A 22,886-nucleotide genomic window follows, 5' to 3' on the forward strand; every position below is an offset into this window, starting at 1 on the left:
GCAGGTATACAAAACTTTTTATTGACAACAGAACAATAGAGAGGAAACATCACCACTTCCCATTCCTCAGGAATGTCTCCATTGACAGTCAGTCTGCTAAAAGCATACTTTCATGGTAACAAGCAACAAGAAGGCATGGAACCGTCTGTAATCTTGAGAAAAATGTTTCAGTGCAGTGTAAAGGGACTGACAGTGTGCAAGTGTGCAGCAGGCCCTGTCACAACACAAACATGGCAGGCAACCGTCTATGCAGAGCCAGCAGGCACAAACACGAAGCAGTCAGAAGGCTCAGATGATCTCTATTACTTCTGAGGGCAGTATGTGAAGTGCTGCCATCTATATTCTGTCTCAGGAGATAGTAATTTCTCCCATCACTCCTTCTGCTGTGCTATCCTTAAAGATGTTTATACTTCCAACTGAAGTTCATTGAGTCAGAGAATGCCTGATCTTTTACATCTTACCACATATTACCAGTTTATGCATGCACTTGAGTTTACTCTCAGAAGGTTACACTGACATAAAGGAAAAAAATAAGTGCTGCATAAAAATGAACGGATCTGGTTCTTAATGCTTCCTTGCTAACAAAAACACATGATTACAGGATACTCCTTGTAATGCTTTTGTAAAATATGTTTTCAGTCGAGGTAACGCTTGTGTGTCAAACTCCCTTAATGTAGTTTCAAATATTCTGAAATGAAATTTGAACTGAAATTTAAACCGAACAACAAAATCTTCTAATTTTAGCTTTCATAGTACACAGAACTGCACAGTGAGTGCAAGATGAGAGCATTCTTTCTCCTGCATAAGGTTACTCTGCCTGCAGTACTGCATTGGGTCCCCTGTAGTAGCTTATAGTTTGTTAATATTATCACATTTTTCCTTGCCTTAAGCATATGTGTGTCTCTGGATGTGTACACTGGTTGTTAAAGTGCTTCAAAATAAAACAAAAACTCCAACAAAACAAAACATCCCTCAAAAAACCACAGCAGATGTGAGAATTTTATCTGAAGGATTTTTACAGCATTTACAATGTCAGCATAAAGCATCTGAAACATGAGCATTCCCTGCAGACTGATGCGGTGCAAGCAGTCTTATACATTAGATACTGCAATTCCTCTGGATTCAAGATGCACAATACTTACAAAACAATCCTAGAAGCACAGACAAATGCTGGTGGCTCCTCCTCTTCTTTTTAGAAACATAATAAAAAAATCTGCATTACTCTTTCATAATTTAAATACATAAGTAATCTTCACTTTTATTACTTCATGACAATGACTTCAAATTTACATTATTTTAAGTACCGTCATAATAGCTCCATGTATAATACAGATATTTGCTGATATCCTGTCAGAAAATAATAATAAAAAAAAACCAAAACCAAAACCCTTCCACTACATTAAAAAAAATATGCTGGAAAGACAAGAACACAGAACAGGGACTTGGTACAGACTATGATTTCAGTTTCATATCAACCACAGTTAACCCAAAAATTAACAGATACACAGCGATATTCAAAAGCAGTGCAAATATCTTTGGAGGTTAGAATAAAATTATACTACGAGAACATAAGACAGAAGAAATTAAAAGGCAAGTACTTCAAGTACAGGAACCAGTCTCTGTGAGGTCCATCCATCTTAGTGTTAGTTGGGAGCTCCTTTTCCCACCTTACTTCTTCCTCTGGAACACGTTAGCCAACATTGCACCTGATGTAGTCAGCTGGCCCATTTTGTTCAAAAACTTGGTCTTTGTATCCTCACTCACAAGGCTTGCAGCGATCGACATCGAGCTAGGAAAGTCAACAGTTTAGTTACACAAGACTACAAACAAAAGGAACACTGTGCCCTTATTTAATAACTGAATCGTCTTGGCATGTTAGTGGTTTCATGAGCACAAAAGGACATTCCACCGAGAAGAACTGAAAAACCATCAACACTAAGTCTAAATGCATACCATAAAGTGAGTGATCGTGGCCCAAGAACAGTCGTAGTGGAAAGTTGTAAAATACTTTTGTGCATGCTTTTTCATATATATATACGCACACAAAAAAATACGTGTATTTAACTACCTTCGGCAAGGGAAAATTATTTAGGAATAACAGTACGTTCCAAGCACTAGCAACATTCAGAAAATAGAATAGCTCACTTCAGAAAGTAAGTCCCACAGCTGATGTCAAACCTGCAGTTTTAAGCAAACCGTGTTGTCTCGTGCACTTGAATAAACCCAAGGAAACCCAGGTACTGTACAAATGACTTCTGAATCATAGTTTAGGGTGATATCAGCTACTGTCCTCACACTGATAACATTTAAGAACTGGAATTCTGGTTCGTGTTGCCCAACATTATGCCATGATTATAAACTGAATATTTGGATAAGCTACAGCACTGGATTGCTTAAAAGTCAGTATGCCCAAAAAGTACTTCTGCTACTATAGAAACTGCATATTTCAATGTAGCAACAAAATCAATATCAAATCAAATCATTTGAATCTCATGTCTTTAAAAATAACGAGAGGTTACTGACATACCTCGTCTAAAACAAGTACTCCTATAGGAAAATCCTTGCATCTACACAATTACAAAAATTAGAAATGAAAATGTCAAAACATTAATTTATTTTTTTACTGGTGTTGAGATGGATTATACATTGCATAGAGTTCTGCCTCTTGTATGGGGAAGCTCTGGGTCAAAATAAACATTTCTGCTGGACATCTTATAAAAATGAGTTTGTAACATGTTTTTACCCAAGCATTAAGTATCTTGTTAATTGCAGAAGAAAATGTTTAACAAAAAAATTGCTATGGAAAAGATTCAGCTTTTAAAAAGATGAAGTTTAATCTTTTAACAAATCAATTTTTTGTCATCCCATATTATTTGACATAGGTTTTCTCACACCAAGGGCAAAGATATGATAACGACCAGTATCTTACTTTTGCATCAAGGTTTTTTCAGTAAGTTATCTCCTAGTTGCATTTAAGTCTTCATCAAATATATATTTAATGCTAAAACTAGGAACTGAAATTAGCAAGGGCTTAGCAATGAAAAGGAGATTCACATGTTTGAAAGGTTAATTTCTCCACTGCTAAAATACTGTGGTAATTTTGTGCAGTAAAAGACTGCAACCATAGGCTCACTTTGAAGAGGAAAGGCCAGGAAAGAAGGAAGCAACAGGAAGACTAATCTTTTCCAAATCTTACAGTCTTCAGCAACTGCACTCTCAAAAAAAATAAGCTGGAAGTTGTATCACATTTGCATTTATCTGTATCTGTAATGGCTTCATAGTACTGTGGTTTCGAAATATTTTCATAGGTCAGATTCTAAGTAGTAGAGATCTCTTGCGTTAACACAACTACATTAACATAAACTAAAACCAGGTAGTTCAAACTCTACATGAAACAAAAATCTACCATTCAAACTGCATCCATGTAAAGAACAACTCTCTGAACTAAATAGGTTAAAACAATTTGAGAGAGATGACAGCACACATTAGACTCAATAACCCCCCTTGCCCCTAGGCTTTTTGTTATAAACAAATAAAAATGAAGGAAAAAAAATCCTGGTCAACTGAAGTGTGCCACTTGAGAATTCAGAAGAGCTCAGCCAAGGCACGTTGTTTGATACCTTTGGTTTTCCTGTTAACACAGGTTAGATAACATAACTCTTCAGGTTAAGATTAATGAAGTTCTTTAAAGAGACCAGCTTGACATTGTATACATTTGGCACAATCTGTGAGAAAAAAATATTGTTTCTCAGGGAAGCATCGTCAAAGAAATGTTTAGTATTTTCAAATGGAGTCTCCTAAAAGGCTGTCAAGAAAGTGCTTACAATTTGATGGATTACTTTACTTTGGAAAACGTTTATCAGGCATTCACAAGTTTTATCTTATACATTTAGATACGTACCGTGCTTCTAGTATTTTTCTTTACCTAGTCAAGGTCTGGTGGCTTTTTTATTTTAGTTAAAAGGAAGAAAGAATATCAGCAAGTGAGTACTATTGGTGATAGGTGGATGGTTGGACTGGATAATCCTGAAGGTCTTTTCCAACCTTGGTGATTCTGTGATTCTATGAGTCTAACTGTGTATGAGTCCAATAAATGAGTCTATAAAACTCAGACAAGGGAAATATTTGCCAAGTAATAATGCCTATATACACAACCAATTCTCATGACTCAATCTGTTAGTCAAAGTCACTGCTTAGGTGGAGGGATGTCCTAGCACAGCTTGGTTGGTGAGCACCCACAGCAACTGCAGCATATCTGCAAAGAGCCTGACTGCTGATAGTTGTCTGATCACAACTACCTTTTGAGTATCTATCTATGGAGAGTGAAGAGATTTAGGAAAGACCTAAATCAATCTAATGCTTACTTGCAAAAAGTAGGATAGGTTTAATGCTGGACACTATTAGGTTTGTATCTTGCCAGGAATCATTATTGCTAGGTTGTTTTTTGAGATGTTGCTGAAAGAGAGCTGAGCATTCACCATTCTTTGAAAATGAAAAGGAAATACAAAGTTGCTGAAGAATCTGAATGGAGTAGGAAAAGGGTGGGAGTACACAGGTATAGATGTGAAAGAGCTCCTTTGAACTGAAGGCAAAAAAGATAAAGGCAGAAAACCACAGGCTTTTTTTTTCAAGTACGTGGTGAAGATATGTGGAAAAAAATCAAAACAGCATTAAGTACTGAATAAGTTTTTCATCACTGAATACCCTAACAGTTGGAGTATGCTCTGTTAGGATGGTCTACTTATCCTTCTTCATGTACAAGATGACAGTGCATTCTTTTGGTCTTAAAAGTTTTGAATTTCTTTTCCCTTGGACAGGACTTCTGTGACTACGTAAAGACCACCTACCTTATTAGAGCAGATACTATGGATTTACAGTTAGTTGTAGAACTTGAACATTTTCAGTCTTAAAATTATTTCACCTCAAAAGTCTAAAGTTAATTTCTGGTACGCATCCAGAGGGTTGGCCTGATGTTAAAGTTCCAAAGAATTCAGTCCTTACTACATCTCGTTCACTGCCAGCCACAGCAGTAAGCTGTCTAATTACCACTGATAAGGCCTGAGATACCTTATTTGGTGCCTAAGAAACCTACTCTTTTTTCTGCACCACGTCTCCTCTGTTGCAATTCTCATATGTCTTTCCCACTTCAATAATTTGGAAACAACTACTATTTACTAGCTGTCTGAACTCTTTTAAGAATTATATTCTATCAGTTTGTGACAGTTATGCAAGTGTGACAAACAGGTTTCAGTAATTGCCTTGATTTGCACAGCAAGTTATCCCTTTTCCAGATATCTGCAGTTTCTTCTCAAACTCCTGTCCACATAGTTAAAAATTGTATCAAGTTATAAAATAATTGAGAATTTCCTGCTGGTATTCCGTTCCATGCAGTAAGCAGGCAAAAGGATACATACAACTCATTAGATCAAATTCTGCTTCCTAAACCTGCAGGCCCATTGACTTCTTTTGTTGTCAGGAGAGAAATGCATGCATGATACCATTAATCAGTACCTCATGAGGCAAATTGATATGTATGCATCGTGGGTCTGATGCCTCATTGGATAGCTGGATTTACTGTGGCTTTGTAGAATATGTTTTACTGAAGTGCTCCAAAAGTGGCTTTTTTTTTTTTTTAAAGTCTAATTCACTAAACAGCCTACTCAAACAGGTCAGTTGGTCTATACACTGGAGAAGCTGTTCTCGTGCACTGGTCACACGCAAGCAAAGATAGCAGCCTAGAGTAAGCTCTTAACACTATCAGAAGTATTCCTTCCACCTGCAGGCAATCCCCATGAAAAAATGGTTGCAGTGTGCATGCTACATGCATCGCTCTAAGCTTAGGCTAAGCATCTCCTGCTTTCTCAGTGTATGGGAACTGCTGAGTCACGGCCTGAACCACTGATTGATCACCTGGGGAAAGGACCCGTCAGCCCTAGGAGCACAGGTAAAGGCAATTCAGCTGTGTCACCAGAAGGGATGGAGCCTAGCTGCACTTCTCTTAGACAGCCCCCTCCCCTCTCATTTAAGGGTTGACTGCCACTAGGGAAGAATTTCTTTCTGGAGATCTCTCTTTGGTGGAGCTTTCCCCTACAAATCTGGAATTTTCTGATAAAGGTAAGCAATCTTCTTCCCTTCTCTTATAGCACCTTTCGATCATGCCGATCTTTCCATCATTACACCTTTTACCATCATACTGATTTGTCCAATTGCTACACTCAGATTCAAGACAGAAATTCAAATGCTGTCTTCTACGGTTCAAAACCTAAAAATGAGTATCATAAGAAAATGGGAACTTTGCTACTAGGATACAAGTAGAAGTGTGTTGCCCTGTGCTTTATGCTGGAAGTAGAAACAACCACAGACTGAATAAAAGTTCTGAATATGAGCATTAGTGCGGGATTTCTGGTCACAAGCACTGGACACTGTTATGGAAGACACTTTACAGAACATTATGCTGGAGGCACAGAAAAAAGAGAAGTGGAAGTCTTACCCCTGCGGTTCTTGGACGGTCTTATTTTCCACTTTCTGTTCACACTCTTTTATCATGGAGCTTAAAATAACCTGAAGCACATAAGGGAGACATAGATAGGATGTTTTTTCTTTTACATCAACAATTGGTACCAAATCTGCTCCCCAAGTAATTCTGACACCAGCAGAACAGTTTAAGAAGGTTCTCTTGTTTGTGAAGTGCATCTAAGTTGCAGCTATTTGATAATGCCTTGTGGCTAGAAACAACAAAACCATTCAAAGTACTTTAAGGAAGAAAAGGTTTTTGAACCAGCTACAAGAGTTCAAGACTCCTTCCCATCCCCCCTTTATTTATTTTTAAATGGAGTCAAACTGAACATACTTCTGTTATACATCTTCATCTCTTCCCTTTTTTAAAGCAGTAGTTTATTCATTAGCAATTTGCTTTTATATACATCCATGTTCTCTATATTTTCAACTACACTTTACAACTCTTCTGATTACCAGCACTGTGCATAAAAGCAATGAAAGGAAAGAAAAAGAAAAAATGACAGTGTGTAGAGGCAACATTTTTATGGAAAGGAAGTGCTAAAGCAAACACGAAATATCACTTCACTGACATCTTACAGGGTTTGTATGAATCAAGATTCTTTTTTTAATTTTACTTTAACAGTTCCAGTATTAAAGGTTTTTGCAGAATATTTTAGGCTAAACTTTCCTGCTTGAAAGACAGACACTTAGAACTAACAGGGTCTCACGGGTCTCTGTCACAGTTCCTACAAGCACCATGCCACAGCTAGGAGCTGATTAAGGCCTAAATTTTCCATTTCTGCAGTAAAGTTGTAGTGAACTTCCTAATTCACTGGAGTTGGAGTAAATATTTTAAATTTTATGCTTTCCTTGGGATAGGAGAATAAAACACTTGGAAATTATGCCTGAAGATAATCAGTCACAGTGAGGAAGAACATGACAAAAAACACTCCTGATTTTGTTATTTATTTTTTTTATTGCTTATTTAAACTTTCAGTTTCTTCTCTGGCTACAAGACTCAAATTGAATCATACGGGCTCTTGTGTTCTAATGAACTGACTGTGCCTGCAAATCTTAGAAGTTCCATTAATTACTATACAAAATGAAGCATTAATATTTTTAATCTCATTAGTCAATATGACAGAACAAAGAAAATAAAACTAAATCCAACTTTTGTCTGCTGCAGTTTTCAGGTATATTCTTGGACTTCATAGTATACAACTCATCTCCCAGTTCTCTCTGAATACAGAGTATTAAGCTGCATTTGATGGATGATTACATAACTACATTCAGTTGCATCTGAATGGCCTCTGAAACCAGATTTTTTTCCTTCTAAGTTCTTAAAATCCTTCAAATTAGTTCACCCTCAGTTCCACAAACCATAAATAGTGTAAAAATAATATAACAAGACAGAGGAAACAAAAGAATGAGACTACAGATCAGTAGACTAAAAATCAAACTGGAAGAAGGGATTCTGTTACCAATTTTAAGAGTTTAGGACTTGTGGAGAATACAGCATAGTTTGAATTAAGTTACTTTGCAAACAAAGAAATAATCCCTGCAGAACATTATTAACCTTCAAAATAGAAGACATCCATATAGAAAGACCTTTCTTCATACGCTTGGATTGAATTTCTCCCTCCATCACCTGAAGCATTCAGACTGTCAAGCTTTCCCCAGAGTGCAACTAAATTACTTATTTTCAGCTTAATTTCTACACCTCAATCCCTATTATTGTTCATCACCCTCAAGTAATTGCAAAAAAGACAGGCACATAGTCAAAACATTCAAGTGTCTCAAATTAGCTTCTCTAGCTATCTCTTCTCTTTTACTACTTTCTGGGAACTTCATTTACTAGAGACAAACTTTACAGCTGCCATGTTGTCCTGTCTACTTATTGGAGTCCAATCTCTGTGCTCCAGCAGGGCCACCCAGCCTACGTCCAAGATGGCTTCTGAATACTTCCAAGGAGACTCCACACCTCTTTGGGACCAGTGATCGGTCAACCTCAAGGGGGAAAAAGTGTTTTGTCATGTTCAGAGGCAGCTCCTGTATTCCAGTTTGTGTTCACTGTCTTTTGTCTTGTCCTCCTTTCAGGTTCCCCTCAGCTATTCATACAAACTGATGAGATGCCTGTAGCTTTCTCTTCTCCAGGCTGAACAGTTCCAATGCTCTCAGCCTCTCCTCATAGAAGAAATGCTCCAGGCCATCGTTGTTGTGGTCCTTTTCTAGACTCTCTAATATACTCCTCTCTTGTATTAAGGAGCCCAGGACTTCTCAGTTGTCTAAAGATGAAGATCACATCACTCGTTTCAGGACTGTGTTTTCCTCATCCTTCGACTTTGCTGAGCTTGCTTAGCATTTTTCTCCTGCACTCCATTAACTGTCATTTCACTTTCCTTGGACCTATTGTGGCTACAGATTTTAGTGTACTCTTGTTTTAATGAAAAAAACGAGATGATAAAAACATTTTATTTTTCTTCAGTCTGTAAACATCTGTGATTCTACCTGCATTTCTGACCTTTCAATATTTCTCTGCAGAGTTACTCAACCTAGAAATATATTCTAAAAGATTTTACATCATGGAACTTATCCTTTGTTTCAGACCTCTCAATGCTATTTGTTGTGCTACTATTTATGAGTAGCTTTTCTTAACTTCTAGTTTTAAATACCGTGACATTTCAACTTTCATTGCCATTTTTATCTCAGACTCAGTAACACTGCTGCTCACCTCATGCTCTGGTGAGAGATGTTCCATGTCAATTCGTAAACACTTAAGTCCTGGTAAAAAGTGATTGATCATTAAATCCTCTGAAATAACTAAAAAACAAGTTGTTAAGGAATTATAAAGATGGCCTTTTGAAATTATGTATGTCTTTTTCTCTCTTCTGATACTATACAATTTTGTTCTACTGAACACAGAGACAAGCTACAGCAGCAATACCCAAGAGGACCTAAGAAGACTGCGCTTGATTCTTCACAACAAACAAAAAAGAAAAGATGTCTGAAGCACATTTATCTTCATATATTTCATATATGATACAATTTTTTGATACATATATGTATACACATATTCACAGAGGTACAGTTTAAATTACTGTATAAGATCAAGGGATTTTTTTTTTTTACTTACAAGTTCTACCTTCTGTGAAAATCTCATCTTTATACTGAGCAGATCATACTTTAGATCACACATTCAAAGCCAAAATTAGTGATTTCCAAAATATTCATCTTCTCCCCCTACAACAGAATCAACTAAACTTCACCTTAAAAAAGGATACAACAGCAGGAAAGAGCACTGTAGGCTTCAAATAGGTGGGTAGCAATATCCAGTCTCTTAGAATCCACGGACTGCTGGTTGTTGACCAAGGCTAATTTGTGCAAGTGTGGAATAACAACTGTAAAAGTAAATATTAGAGTAAGTATTTGAAACTGCTTTCCATAGATGTGATTAGCATTAAGAAGTTGTTAAGTGATAACTGCAGGCATTTGAAGCATCACTCATCAATGTGGGATAAAAGCTGCAAATAATGGCTTTTGCTAGGACTGCTCATACAAATGTAATTGACTAATGTGAACTTGAAATAAGACTGTGATAAGAATATCTATAATAAAAAGGTACCTCAAAGTAGCAATCATTACATAAAACATTTTGTAAAATTATTATTCCCCTGCAGCTAAAGTTGTCTGAAGTATGTTTCTACTAATGGGTTTAAGCTGCAAAACTAGCTGCCTACATCTTGTGAGTATGATAGGTCCTCATGTTTTGTTTACAAGCATGTGTTAGAAAATCTAATAATGAACTTTGCTCTTCAATTTGCTTCACATTACAGGGCCATGGGGGAAAAAGAACCCCACAACCCTATCTTGTTAATCTGGGATATGTTCACATTCAAGATGTGTGGGATACTTCATATTTACCAGGCAAGAGAGGCTGTGGTGAAGAGGGAGGAGTGGAGTGGAAAGCATTTCACATGTCAAATAATTAAAAAGGCAAATTCTGGTGTATTTTGCAGCAAAGTGACCACTGCCCTTCAGCTGTGAAGGGCAGTGCATGCTGGTGTTCTGTATGTACATCAATGTTAGGTAAAGTGAAAATTTTATTGGCAAGGTAAAAAAAAAACAACAAAAACAAACAAACAAACAAACAGGGACATAGGGGCACAGCAAGCTCTGAATACAAAAGAGTTTTCATTAACTTCTTGGTAACAACAGAAATCAGTATAACCAGCCAACAATTAGCTTTGGGACAGGAAGAAGAAAACATTCTTCCACCAGTGCAACTTACATTCATCTCTAAATCTGGGCTCAGCGTTAGGTCCAACTCTTCCAAACGTTTTTATGATTTCTGTATGAAGAGAATGTTGGTCTTGATATTGAGGGTCCTCCAGGAAAGATGCTAGCTGCATTTTTACCCTTTCCAGAAGCTTAAGTACAACAAAGAGGGAAGAAGTTAGAAATCATTAAGCTCAGAGTATGTCTATAAAGCTTATGTGTGTCAGATGATAAGCCCTTAATTTTCTGTTAACTTAGTCTTTTCTGACAGGATGTCCCGACCCCTTCTGTTGCTGTTCTATATTTTAAAGACTTAGCAGTGTTCTATTCTAATCTATTCTTAACTACTATACATGTGCTCCCATATAGCCAGTCTCTTCCTGAAGTTTGCTTGGTTTTGATAATCACATTTTTTACCTACTATAACTTCCCTCATTATTAAGATCTTCAGAGTTTTCCTGTTTAAATAGCATTGAATTCACTTAAGTTTCTTTGTAATACATCTCAAAAATATCCTTTTTTTTTCCCTGCAGAAGACAGATAGATAAGCATCATAAAATCAAGAAATTAAAAAGGGCTCTAAAGGCTAGAAAAACTGAAACAAAATAAAATACATATACATATCTAAGATGACAAACATTTAATTTGCATTCAAGGTTGTTAAAGTAACATTTTCTAATATGTTTTGAAAGCAGCTGTCACTTCTGTACTCTACAGTTTATTATAAATAGTGCAATGAATACAGTAATTTTTGTGTGGTAACAAAACCATATTCTTTCCAAACTGATTATAGGCATGCAATCCAAACTACAAAATGGTAACTTATCCACCTTCCAAGTACTTGTGAGTCATCACAGACTTATTACTCACATTTCCTCAAGTGCATTCTTTTAGAATATCTCGAGATTACAGGAAGAATGCAAGCTCTGCAGAATGTTGTGGGGACTTTACAAAGAAATCTGATTGTACAACTATTACGTAAAACAAAGTGCAGTGTTTCTACTGTTTAGAGCAGAATCTCAAGTGCCTTTTTCAGAATTCTGATCTATTAGCAAAGTTCCGTCATTCAAGAAACAAGCAGACATTACAGATCTGCATTATTCTCAAGGCCCATTTCAGTTACTTCTCTATAATTTCTTTTAACATCATCTTGGATGTCATGAGCTATCTGAGATGGCTGCAGAGGACCAGCAGATATGACAGGAACTTCAAGTGATCTGTGCCCTCCTAAAGTAAATGGAAGCCAAGCATGATATCCTATGCAATCTAAAAATGGTATCATATATTCGTGTGGAGGCAAATAATTATCACCATGACTCTTTGATTAGCACATTAAAGTTAAGCTACCTATTTAATTTAGAAATAATGGATTTGGATTTCTTAACTGACTGTCCAAAGAAAAGTTTTAAAAAATATTTTATTCATGCTTTTCCATCTTCTAGCACAGGCCTCTACCTCTACATATCTTTTTTTTTTTTTAATGTTTAGCTTGATATTTATAAGTAAATGTCTTTCTTTGTAGAAAGAAGGCTTGTGTGATTTTTAAACACAAAACGTGTAAAAAACAAAAGAAAAAAAACAACAATACAAACCAACCAACCGAAAATAACCACTGCAAAACCAGGAAGCTTATTAAGCAAGGATGCAACAACAACAAAATAATTTACAAACATTTTCTGCTCCTTTCCCCTCCCAAAGTTAATAATAATTAAGTTAACGTATCATAAAATCTCCCACTACTGTTACAAAACAAAGGATGATAGTAGCACTGTTACCTCTCTTTGTGTAACAGTTTCCATGATGGTCCCAAAAGCAGGAATTGTTGCAATCCTCACTGAACTACAACAGAAAACCATTATCTTTAATTGAGCATTAAAGAATAAAATGGGTTAAAAAAAAAAACAAGAGCAAAACTCAAAGATTAGTACTTTAAGTTACATTAGTTTCTAACAATAATGAAACAAAAAAAGCAGGCCAGGAAAAAGACAGACAGGATTAACTCAAGGTCTCAATCTGAAACTCACAATTCAGGATCACTGGACAAGGTAACAAGGGCCGGTGCAACCCGCTTGTCAACTAATGCTTCACTCATGCCTCGAAGAGTCAGCTGTAAACCAGTCAACATGCAATAAAAAATGGTTTGGTAAACTGGAAGGAGAACTGGATTAGCTGTGGCTGAGGATGGGCAGGCAGACTCTTGGGGTTTATCTTGGTTTAGTCACCTCACGATACATTAAAACGATTAGGACACATCATGCTCTAGCTTTTACTGGTAATAACCTGTTAGTGAGATTAGCAAAGCATCCCTCCTCAACTTGAAAGAAATATCACATCAGAATATTATAGCACAAACACGTCCACAAATTGAAATATTAAGGTTGTCTATCAGAAATTAAGTACTCCGAAGACTATTTCACATTTTGATACTGCCTTATTTAATTTTAAGTAATGTAACTGGTAGAGTTACAGAACACACTGATATGCAACCTCCTGCTAGAAATGATTTAAGCAAACTTCAAAAAGTGTGAAATGAAGTATGACTTAATACTTTTTTTTTTAATAACTGATTTAGTTTTCTATTTAACATTTATTCAGCGATTTTATCCTCTTTAGTTCTAGGTATTGCAATAAACCTTTGTTATTACAGACAAATGACTTTAAAGTTACCTTTTAAACAAAGGAGCTTGACTTTTTTTTTCAGCTAGGATAACAAACACAACTGATGGTTATTTCTTCCTAAGTATTAAGAGGGATGCTAGGTGTATAAGACAGTCAGAAAACTTACATTTCAGGGTCACTGGAGAGAGTAATGAGAGCAGGAACAACTCTCTGAGCTACCAGAGTTTCATGTACCCCCTTCACCAACAGCTGAATGGTCGGAGCAGGGGGGTATCACAGGTGATGCACGGAAAGAGCGAGCACAGTATCATGGGAAGAAGAACGGCACAACCAAGAGAGAGAAAGAAAAAACACAAAAAGCAAACCAAAATTAGAAGCTAAGCAAATACTGCTACACTAGTGCTTCAAATATGCAAAGGCGTGAAGAAAGCTGAAGTGCTCTGGCCATCAGCACAAACCTGACAAATTTAATGACACAACGTTGTTTGGTCTGCTTTCAGCTATTTTGTAACCCCAAATCTAGAAAGTTTAGCAAGTAATTTATGTGATATAATTCAAACCTGTTAAAATACTAAAATGATGCCAACTAGAGTTTGACAGTCTAGTCTAAATGGTGGTGTACCTCAGTGGAATGGCATATGTTATTGTACATGAAAACTGTCACATGCAAAATTAGATTTCTTTAGTCGGGCCAAATACATGTGGTTTTCCAGCACTGAGTGACAACTTTCAGACATCACAAAATGAGAAAAAGTACCTCCCCAGAGGCCACTAAGCTTTCCTCAAAGTCTGTGTCAGTCAAAAACTGTGAACTATTTTAGATTTAACGGCCATCCAAGCAGTCTATATGTGTAACAACTCAAGTTACAATTGCTGGTCTATGCAGGTAGAAAATGGACAATACCTGACTCATCCATTATATTAAAAACCGAGATCACATTGAAATTTATGTCATTACCCATAAATATGTGGAAACTGATTACATTTAGAATTGCACTGCTCATGTGTTTATGTATGTATAACTATATGTGAAACAGATACCCTGTCTACACATAATATAAACTTAATTTTTAGAAAATGCCAAATTCTAAACTTCCCACTTCAGCAAAACAGTTGCGGGTTGTTGCTTTTTATTTTCTTTTTTAAAATCTGCATTAGTTAAAAAGCAGCATCTCTTACTGTATCATGCAGTGCTAAAACCACGCACTAGTTATACTCTAACTAGAGTTCTACATTATGCTATTTGTTTGAGCATTCCAATGTTACTGATCGAATTTAAAACATGAACATTACAAAAGACTGCAAGGAGTCTGACTTTCCAGAAGACTTTCTATATAAAACAGTGATATCTACTAGGCAATATTTGAGTGTGCATGTGTGTGTGTATGTACCCAGATGCTGTGACCATATCATGCTCTTACAGGTAATGACTGGACAAGGAAGCACAGGGGTGAGAAATGTTAAGCTGTGTAAGCGTTACGGCTGCAAAATCTCAGAAGTAGAAAGCTGCAACTTCCTACGTTCATAACTCACACAGTACTAGCAATGTCAGTTAGTCTACTACATTTCAATATTAATACATTCCATAATTATTTACAGTAGCAGCAACTTAAAAAGTGTTGATGTATTCACCTTAAGGTTGATGCGCTGGTTGGATGCATCAACATAAGGCTGATGTATTCACGTTCAGATTGATGCTAAGGTCATAGTACTGTGTTCAGCCATGACAACCTTACTCCCATACAGTTTTCCCATTGACTAAACTAGACAACGCTTACTGTTTTTAACTGGGGACAAACAGGGACCCATGAATTTTCTTTACCAATCTTTGTTTTGAGAAAAGTCTGGAGGCTGGAATAAAGATTCTTGGGATTTGTGTAATTAGCAAACAATTTAGAATGATCTCAGCTCCACAACTATATGGGCTGCTAATCATGGTAAAGCATGGTAAATAGCATCATTCTGTCTTAAAGAAAGTAAAAACATGTATCATCATTTAAGAGTCATTCTGAAGAAAAGAGTTCCTAACCTTGAACAGACCAACAATGCTTGTAACTCAGCTACACGCTTCACTGTTCAAACCAGCAGCAGTCAAATCTGTTTGCATCAACATTCAAATGGGAAACTACTGACAGAAAACATTAATGCACAGGCACAAAGGAAACAGCTAGATGGGCAAAGCCACGTTGCAGCATTTAAGGCTACAGTCAGACAGACAACGCAAAGTTTTATCCTCTTTTGATTCTTACCAAGGAATGCATGTTCATTACTTCATATATACCACACCTTAAAAATCATATCACAGAGCTTCCTGTCCCCAAGGGCAAGCAAAAATACACTGGCTATAAATCACTCGTGTTCTTTTACTCCAGAACAAACTGGTAAGGGTTTCATAACGTGATTTGGCAGGCCTAAATCACAGCAGTTCCTGAGCTGTTGCAGTTCACTGTACTGGTCTAAAACTTTGCAGTACAAGTACAGCTGTCCAGCTCATGACACACCCTTCTAACTTATCTAATCATTACTGTCTATCTTCTGAGAGAGTTGCTGTGTTTTGCCAGTGAGTGATCTCTGAGACATCAAAAATTTCTCACATGAAGGAATCCTCCAAAATAAAATGAACTGCTACCATCTCTTCCTATAGTTGACTTCCAAAATTCACATACTGTCATGTATAAATACATAGACTGCAGCTACAAAGTGGCAACATAATAAAAGTCAGTTTTCGAGTGAGAAAAATGCCTTCAGTGAGGTTGCCTATGCACTAGTAAAAACTGAAATATATTAGAAAGCAAACAAGTAGCATGCAGAACTACCCAAAAATTATCGATTTGCAGTGGAAAATAAACCACAACCAAGACAACAGCTTGTATTAACTGAAGTTTTTTATGTATTGGGTTAATGATTACACAAAAAAGGAAACATCATTTTTACAAATATGAAATATAAACCAAGTGCTTGTATTGTGAACAAACTAAGAAATGTTTTATGGGTGACCAAAATTGCCATCTCCTTTTTACAAGAGAAAAAAACCAAGACAAAGTTGGACACTTTCAAGGGAAGTCACACAGTATGTTTTAAAGTCATTGTTCAGTGCTTATCTGCAATGACTTGCAGAGCTGCAGTAAAGAAAAGTAATGGTAGCATTAAGCACTTCTGTCCTCAAGGCAGACTTGAGATTTGTTTTCAGAAATGGATACGACATGGCAGATTCACCTAGAGGTCAACAGCAAAGCTAACCAGTGAGCCAAGCTTAACAAAACTGTAAAGAAAATAGAAGAAAATGGAATTTGATTATAAAAAATTACTCTCAAAAACATGAAAAAAAAATATACTCTTTGTTCAGCGAGTGGTATATGTCCCAGTCTTTTGGTATGTCTTTTCTTTTTAACACTCGAGGAACAGGAGCATGGTATGGAAATAGAAAACTTACTAGTTAAATTTAACAGCCTCCCTTATCATCTATAAATTTGTTCCAAATAAAAAGACGAAGTTGTCACACTGTGGTATATTAAGAAATCCTATAGTTCACCAATTATTTATTTCTTGTAAAAATGTACATTTTTACCACTCCATTTGGTATCAGTGGAAACTTGCTGGAGTTACAGGTGCACTATTTGTATACAGAAGAAGGTACTGAAAACTGGTAACTTTTCACTAACGATAACAAATGTTAAGACACACAGAGAGACGCTTGCTTATGTTTACCTACAGACCTAAGCAAACACATTTGATGATGTTATTTTGTTCTGGTTTGAACACAACTTTGCCAGGAAATTCATTTTCATCTGAAAATGCTTTTCAGCATGCAATAATCAGAACGCAACAGTGAAATCAGTAGTTGATCAAAGAACACACAGTCACTATAGAAACATCATGCAAGTGGCTAATGACAAATTACATAGTGAGATGTGCAACACAACAGATAAACAACTGTACAACTGCTCCATCACACAGTACACAACTTATTTAAGTCATGCATAATTTTTAAGAATATGTTATCTGAATCAGTGTTTAAGAACTTCATCTGAATCGGTTTAAAAACACACTGCAGTTTCAGAAAAGCATTCAAAAAAAGTTCAGATATCACTTACCTCAAACATTCTAGCTGCTGTGCATCGAACAAGAGCTGAAGTATGGACAACTCCATACCATAAGACAGTTAACAGCAACTCATGATAAGCTGGGTTTGCACTAAAAGAAACATTTGGGCAACCAAAAAAGAAAAAAGAAGAAAATAAATTCCTCCAAATCTCTGTGGATCTTTTTCCTACAAAAAGCTGTCTCAGCAAATCTAAAACTCCAATTTTTATCCCTTATGAAGGATACACAACATTTAGTCCATTCCAAAGGGCATGGAACATGCTGCTGTCTAGAAAACAGGCTGCATTTTGAAGTCGATTTTAGAAGTTCTTCAGAATACAGATTTCAATATATTACAATAGCGATCTGAATGAAAATACATATGAGAACATACAGTAAGAATATGGGAAATACTAAATCAGTTTCTATTTTTCTCCTTAGTGAGGATTTTTTTTGGTATTTATTTTTACTCCCATGTGTGAGTTTTTCTTTGTTTTCCTTTTTTACGCTTTAAAGTTTTTTTTTGTTTGTTTTTAAACACTGCATTTTTCATTAGGGAGATTAGCACTGAGGAAAAACATAAGCCCACTCATTTTTCCCCTGAGGCAGCACAGTTAATAAAATTACAGCCACATTACGATGTTTTAATAAAAGCTTCTAACGTATTCAGATTTAATCGGCTCCAAGGTTCTTTACCCCAGTTCCACAAAGGAAGCTTTCAGGCTATCAAGAGGAGCATGGGATAGTGACAGCATGGTCATGACATCTTCCAAGAATCCAACTAACAGTTTGCGGTCTTCTTCCTAAAAGAAGTACAGTTTTAAATGTAGTAGAATTGTCATGGTTTGACAATGTTCAGCTATGAAAAAGACAAACTCCAAGAGAGAGCAGAATAGATTTAGCACTTAATTTTCTTACAATTTCCAAAATACGCTTTTAGAAAAAGAACGTTTAAAAGGAAAAACAAGACTATTTCTATATTTTATCAGCTAAGTATGTACTTATATGCACAAAATCCCCCAAAGATGTTTACTAAAACCCACTTTCATGGCTCCCGACAATTAGTGATTGCTTACAGTCCACTGCAAGGAATGCAAGTCCATCTGTGAGATGATGAAAGATTTCGTTTTCCTTGTAAGTCATGTATACATCAGTTCATAACTGCAGGTTACTGGAGGATTAGGTAGTGTTATTTACGGGGTGTTTATTTTAGTCCTAAATAGCACTAAAATTTTAAGACTCCAACTGTACCCAAAATAGCAATTTATCTGCTTATTTATTTTTGAGAGACTGTTGCAAAATCATGGCTTGCAAGGGCCACAGCTAAATGGCAAAGAGCCCATTTATTGAACATAACTAATATTTTGGATAAAAGTACAGGGCAGCTGTCAACATCTGAGAGTTAGCAGTGCTGACAATGCCTGATGTCATCTTAAGATCTACTGAATTCAGTATCTTTTAACACTGATGGCTGTCACCTGAATGTAGTAGTAAATGCAGTACTTAGGAAACTTAGATTTTAAATAGACTTAGGGCTGCCTTATTTATCTTCAATGCAGGACAGCACTAGAAGTTTACAAAGAGAACATTAGGTGTTGGTTTTGGTATTTTTTGTTTGTTTTGATAGAATAATATGTAAAATCTAAGAAAGAAACATAAAAACAAACCTACCTGAATATAACATGTAAGGACCCCTGTTGCATAGATGGGAACTGTAGCTTTTGTAAGCACTCCGTTACCTGCTGTGGAATCTAATGAAACACATTACAGAATTTATTTTGCATATGCATATATGTAAAGTAAGGTATGCATATATTTACATTTATGTAAAGAATGTATATACATAGGCATATATACACATGCTAAAATAATGCTTAACCGAATATCTGGATTAAAGATTTTATTTTTAATTTAAACACATACACAATGTACAACTTAAGAGTGTTCCATTCAGATTATGATCAAAGAAAAATGACAAATTTGAGTACTGTGGTCTGAAAATGTTATTTGAACAGGAGAACAACATTTTTACCAGCTGCTATTAAGATCAATTTTATTCATGAGGATAGAATATTACTCACCTATGTTTTCCTCAGACAGTCTTAGTATTTCCTGGAACTGTGGTTTTACCTGCATAAAGAATTATGAAACCCACATGAGAAAGTTTACTGCTAGTAAGACAGAAGACATTTTGAAGATACAGAAAGAAAAAATAGAATCTTTAAGAAGAGCAGCTGATCTACCAAAATTCAAAGTATGACAGAGAACAAAAATTTCTAATGCATGCCCACCCAATAGTGATCACAGAGGTAACAGCATTTAGCATTCCTGCTGCTAAGAGTTGAAGCCTTTTGTCAGTTTGCTTAGTTGGGCTTTATGATTCTACCATACTATATGTAAAAAACAATCAGTAATATACTGAGTTTGCTTCATGTCCCTGTTATCGTGTGCTCTCTTCCAAAACACAGTTGTACTAATTTTTACTGAAGCAAGAATTGTAAAGATAAATTACAGATGGGACTTTCAAAGATTAGAGAGAGGTTTTAGTCTCTGCCAAAGCAGCATGCAGTAACACAGAATGCTAACTCTGTTTAATTTTATCTTTTGATAATATTGTAGTGTGTTAGCATTTCTCTTTAAGATACTCTCAATGAATATTCAAAAATTATCTTACTGAGAAATAAGTGACATACATCCTTGATAAAAATATTTAGGTATAAGTCGTGGAAAATATTTTTAGCAGGGAATATTCATTTTAAAATTAGGAATAAAGTACACAGTGGAGTACAAACAATGGACACAATGCTGTTCTGAAGGAAGAAAACTGTGAAATCACTAGAATGAGCATGATCTCTCAATTTTTTCAACAAAAGGATGCACATTAAGGTTTAAAAATATCAGGTTTAGCAGTACTTAAGGAAAAGCATCAGTCTGGCACATAAATACAAATGTCACACAAAACATGAGCACTCAAACACACCATAACATTTCAGTAATATATACTTATTATCAATGTACTATGTTGGCATAACATTTATGGTACCACCTTACCTTAGTGTTTGTAAAAATTTTCCCAAATGTCCTACAAAGTCGCCAGAAAAATCTGGAGAACTCATGGACACATGCAGTTGATGCTACATTGATTTTGCCAACTATTTCTATAAGCTGTGGTAACCTGCAAATAGGGAAAAAAAGAAGGATATTATACACTATCCTGATCTTTTGTTTCTCTTCAGTTATATTAGTACAGATTTACTGTGTATGCTAATAAGTATACATATAAACAATTAATAAAATTAACTCTTCTGTACAGTTCCTAAACCTTGAAGAAAGCAAGGTTTAAATGCAAGGAAAGCCTGACATACACTTTCAAACATTACTGAGCAACAACATATCTATGGAAATAATCAGAATACAAGAAACTTCCCTTCAACAGAGAACTGACTACATTAGGGCAAAGTTGAAAAAAATTTCTGGAGAGAGCAGTTGTCTATACATTCCATTAGGTAGACAATATCTTCTGAATAAAATCAATAAAGTCAATTTAGAATGATATTTAAGAAAAACTATAAAAAACCCAATCTTCTTGTCTTTAAAATTAAGTAATTCTTAAACACAATCATACTTAAAAGCCGTGAAGTTCAAGCACTGCTAACTACAACAATTTATTAAGAACTATTAGTTTTGACCATTTTAGGAACAGTAAGGTACAAATTAACTCACAGTTGATTGACTACCCATAGCAAAGTCTCCCAGCCTGTGGTCCCCTCATGTTCTAGCTGATGGTTGTAAAGTTGCAACAGTACTGCCAATTGTTCACGGCTTCCGATGATGACAGCCACATCCTGAAGAGGTGATGCAGGTCGAGGAAATCTAGTGACTGTGACAGCAGAGAATAAGCAATCATGAACAAAACAAGATAAAAATGGCTTGGAAATCACGTCAGTAAGGACAGTTAAAGTCTGAAGCTCTTTGGTAAATTCTGTGTAAGGTTATCAAATTGCCTTTTAAAAATCCATGAGTTAAATCCAACTTCAAAGAGACTACATAACCCTCATTTTTAAAAAAAGAAAATGCAGAGATCGTGGATGACCCCAGAGATCACGCTGTAGATTTACGGTTGAATGAGTACAAGACAAAGTCTCCTGACTTCTGCTACACTTTACACTATCTCCTCAATTATTTGGATCAAGAGAAAAGAAGAATTTACAAAGAAAAAGAAAGAACTCAAAAAATTCTAGACCATAAAAATATCCTAGCGTCAAAAGTCTGCTACACCACTGTTTCTTTTATTACACTCAGTTTATGCGAAGTATACTGAAAATTATTCAGCAAAGATGTTAAGTGGCAAATATGTAATCTTTCCCACCATGGAATTCAAGACAAGCTTGCAGTTCCAACAGTGCTACTGTATCAGTGCAAACACGGAAAGTATAGGAGATTTGTTTCCTCCACTAATGTTGAGGAAGCAACTGCCAGACTACACCGAAGGCTGAAATTTCTGAATTCCTTATTTAAACACTAGCTAGTCAGGGAAAAAGTGCTCATCTTCAAATGACTCAGGTCAGCTGAAAGAGCTTCACTGTGGCATGTCTAACATTTTTACATTCATGTATGTAACACCACTTGCTCCTTTCTGAATTTCCTTTTAAATGTAAGGTTGTTAAACATTCTTTAACTCAATATACAGAAATATTATCACCATGTAGCAGGTATTACCAACAAAATCTTTAAAAAGTATTTGTAATAAAAGAAAATGTTAAAGAGACTTGGAGTGCTAATTTAAGCATTTAACTTCACTTAGAGATCATTCTGTTTGCCAAGATAGTTACACAGATGCATAACAGATGGTGAAGCTTCTGCACCAGGATGTATTTTTTTCACTTTTTACAAATAATTAAAAAAAAATTGTAGCAAATCCCTAATTCTAAAGACAGCCTTCTTGAGTTATTACTGTTTATTTGTAGAACACAGTTCTTCACAAAACTTAAGAAGTCTAATTAAGGACTGCTTTGCTTTCTCAAAAGTTTCTACTTTTCTCTCTACTCTACTTCAAAAGTGAAGTAGAGAGAAATACTGAGAGATGAAATGAAGAAAAACATTATTTTATTTCATTCACATTTATTTTGTCATTACTGAAGTGACTCAGGCATAGGAGAGAATGGAATAAGGAAGCATTATTTAAGGATTTGCTAAGAGAGACAAATATGAATAAAAATTCCAGGGGAAATCATAAGGTAAGCATTTATTTTTCCCTCCACAATTTATATGGTGTATCAGAACAACAAAGTGCTTCATTGAAAGACTCTCATAAAATTATATAAGCCACTGGGCACAGAAGACATTTTGCCTATAATGGACAGTATAGAATGCTGCTAAATGAATACAGAAATCTCAGTCAAAAAAATCCT

The 22,886-nt window shown here is 35.7% G+C and overlaps 1 protein-coding gene across 1 annotated transcript in view; it reads right to left on the reverse strand.

Annotated features, from left to right (window-relative positions):
* The window catches only part of RELCH (RAB11 binding and LisH domain, coiled-coil and HEAT repeat containing), a gene marked incomplete at its 5' end in the record, with an annotated part of 72,731 nt that continues 49,845 nt past the window's right edge, over window positions 1–22,886 (reverse strand). The window contains 13 exons of the mRNA XM_010708466.3: window positions 1–1,789; window positions 6,491–6,561; window positions 9,230–9,318; window positions 9,780–9,896; window positions 10,787–10,925; window positions 12,549–12,612; window positions 12,798–12,880; window positions 17,487–17,586; window positions 18,172–18,278; window positions 19,147–19,226; window positions 19,557–19,605; window positions 20,527–20,650; window positions 21,199–21,355. Of these exons, the coding sequence (XP_010706768.1) occupies window positions 1,669–1,789; window positions 6,491–6,561; window positions 9,230–9,318; window positions 9,780–9,896; window positions 10,787–10,925; window positions 12,549–12,612; window positions 12,798–12,880; window positions 17,487–17,586; window positions 18,172–18,278; window positions 19,147–19,226; window positions 19,557–19,605; window positions 20,527–20,650; window positions 21,199–21,355 (1,301 nt within the window). The remainder of the gene's footprint in view (window positions 1,790–6,490; window positions 6,562–9,229; window positions 9,319–9,779; window positions 9,897–10,786; window positions 10,926–12,548; window positions 12,613–12,797; window positions 12,881–17,486; window positions 17,587–18,171; window positions 18,279–19,146; window positions 19,227–19,556; window positions 19,606–20,526; window positions 20,651–21,198; window positions 21,356–22,886) is intronic.

This window comes from Meleagris gallopavo, chromosome 3 (assembly GCF_000146605.3).
Source record: "Meleagris gallopavo isolate NT-WF06-2002-E0010 breed Aviagen turkey brand Nicholas breeding stock chromosome 3, Turkey_5.1, whole genome shotgun sequence".
NCBI lineage: Eukaryota > Metazoa > Chordata > Aves > Galliformes > Phasianidae > Meleagris > Meleagris gallopavo.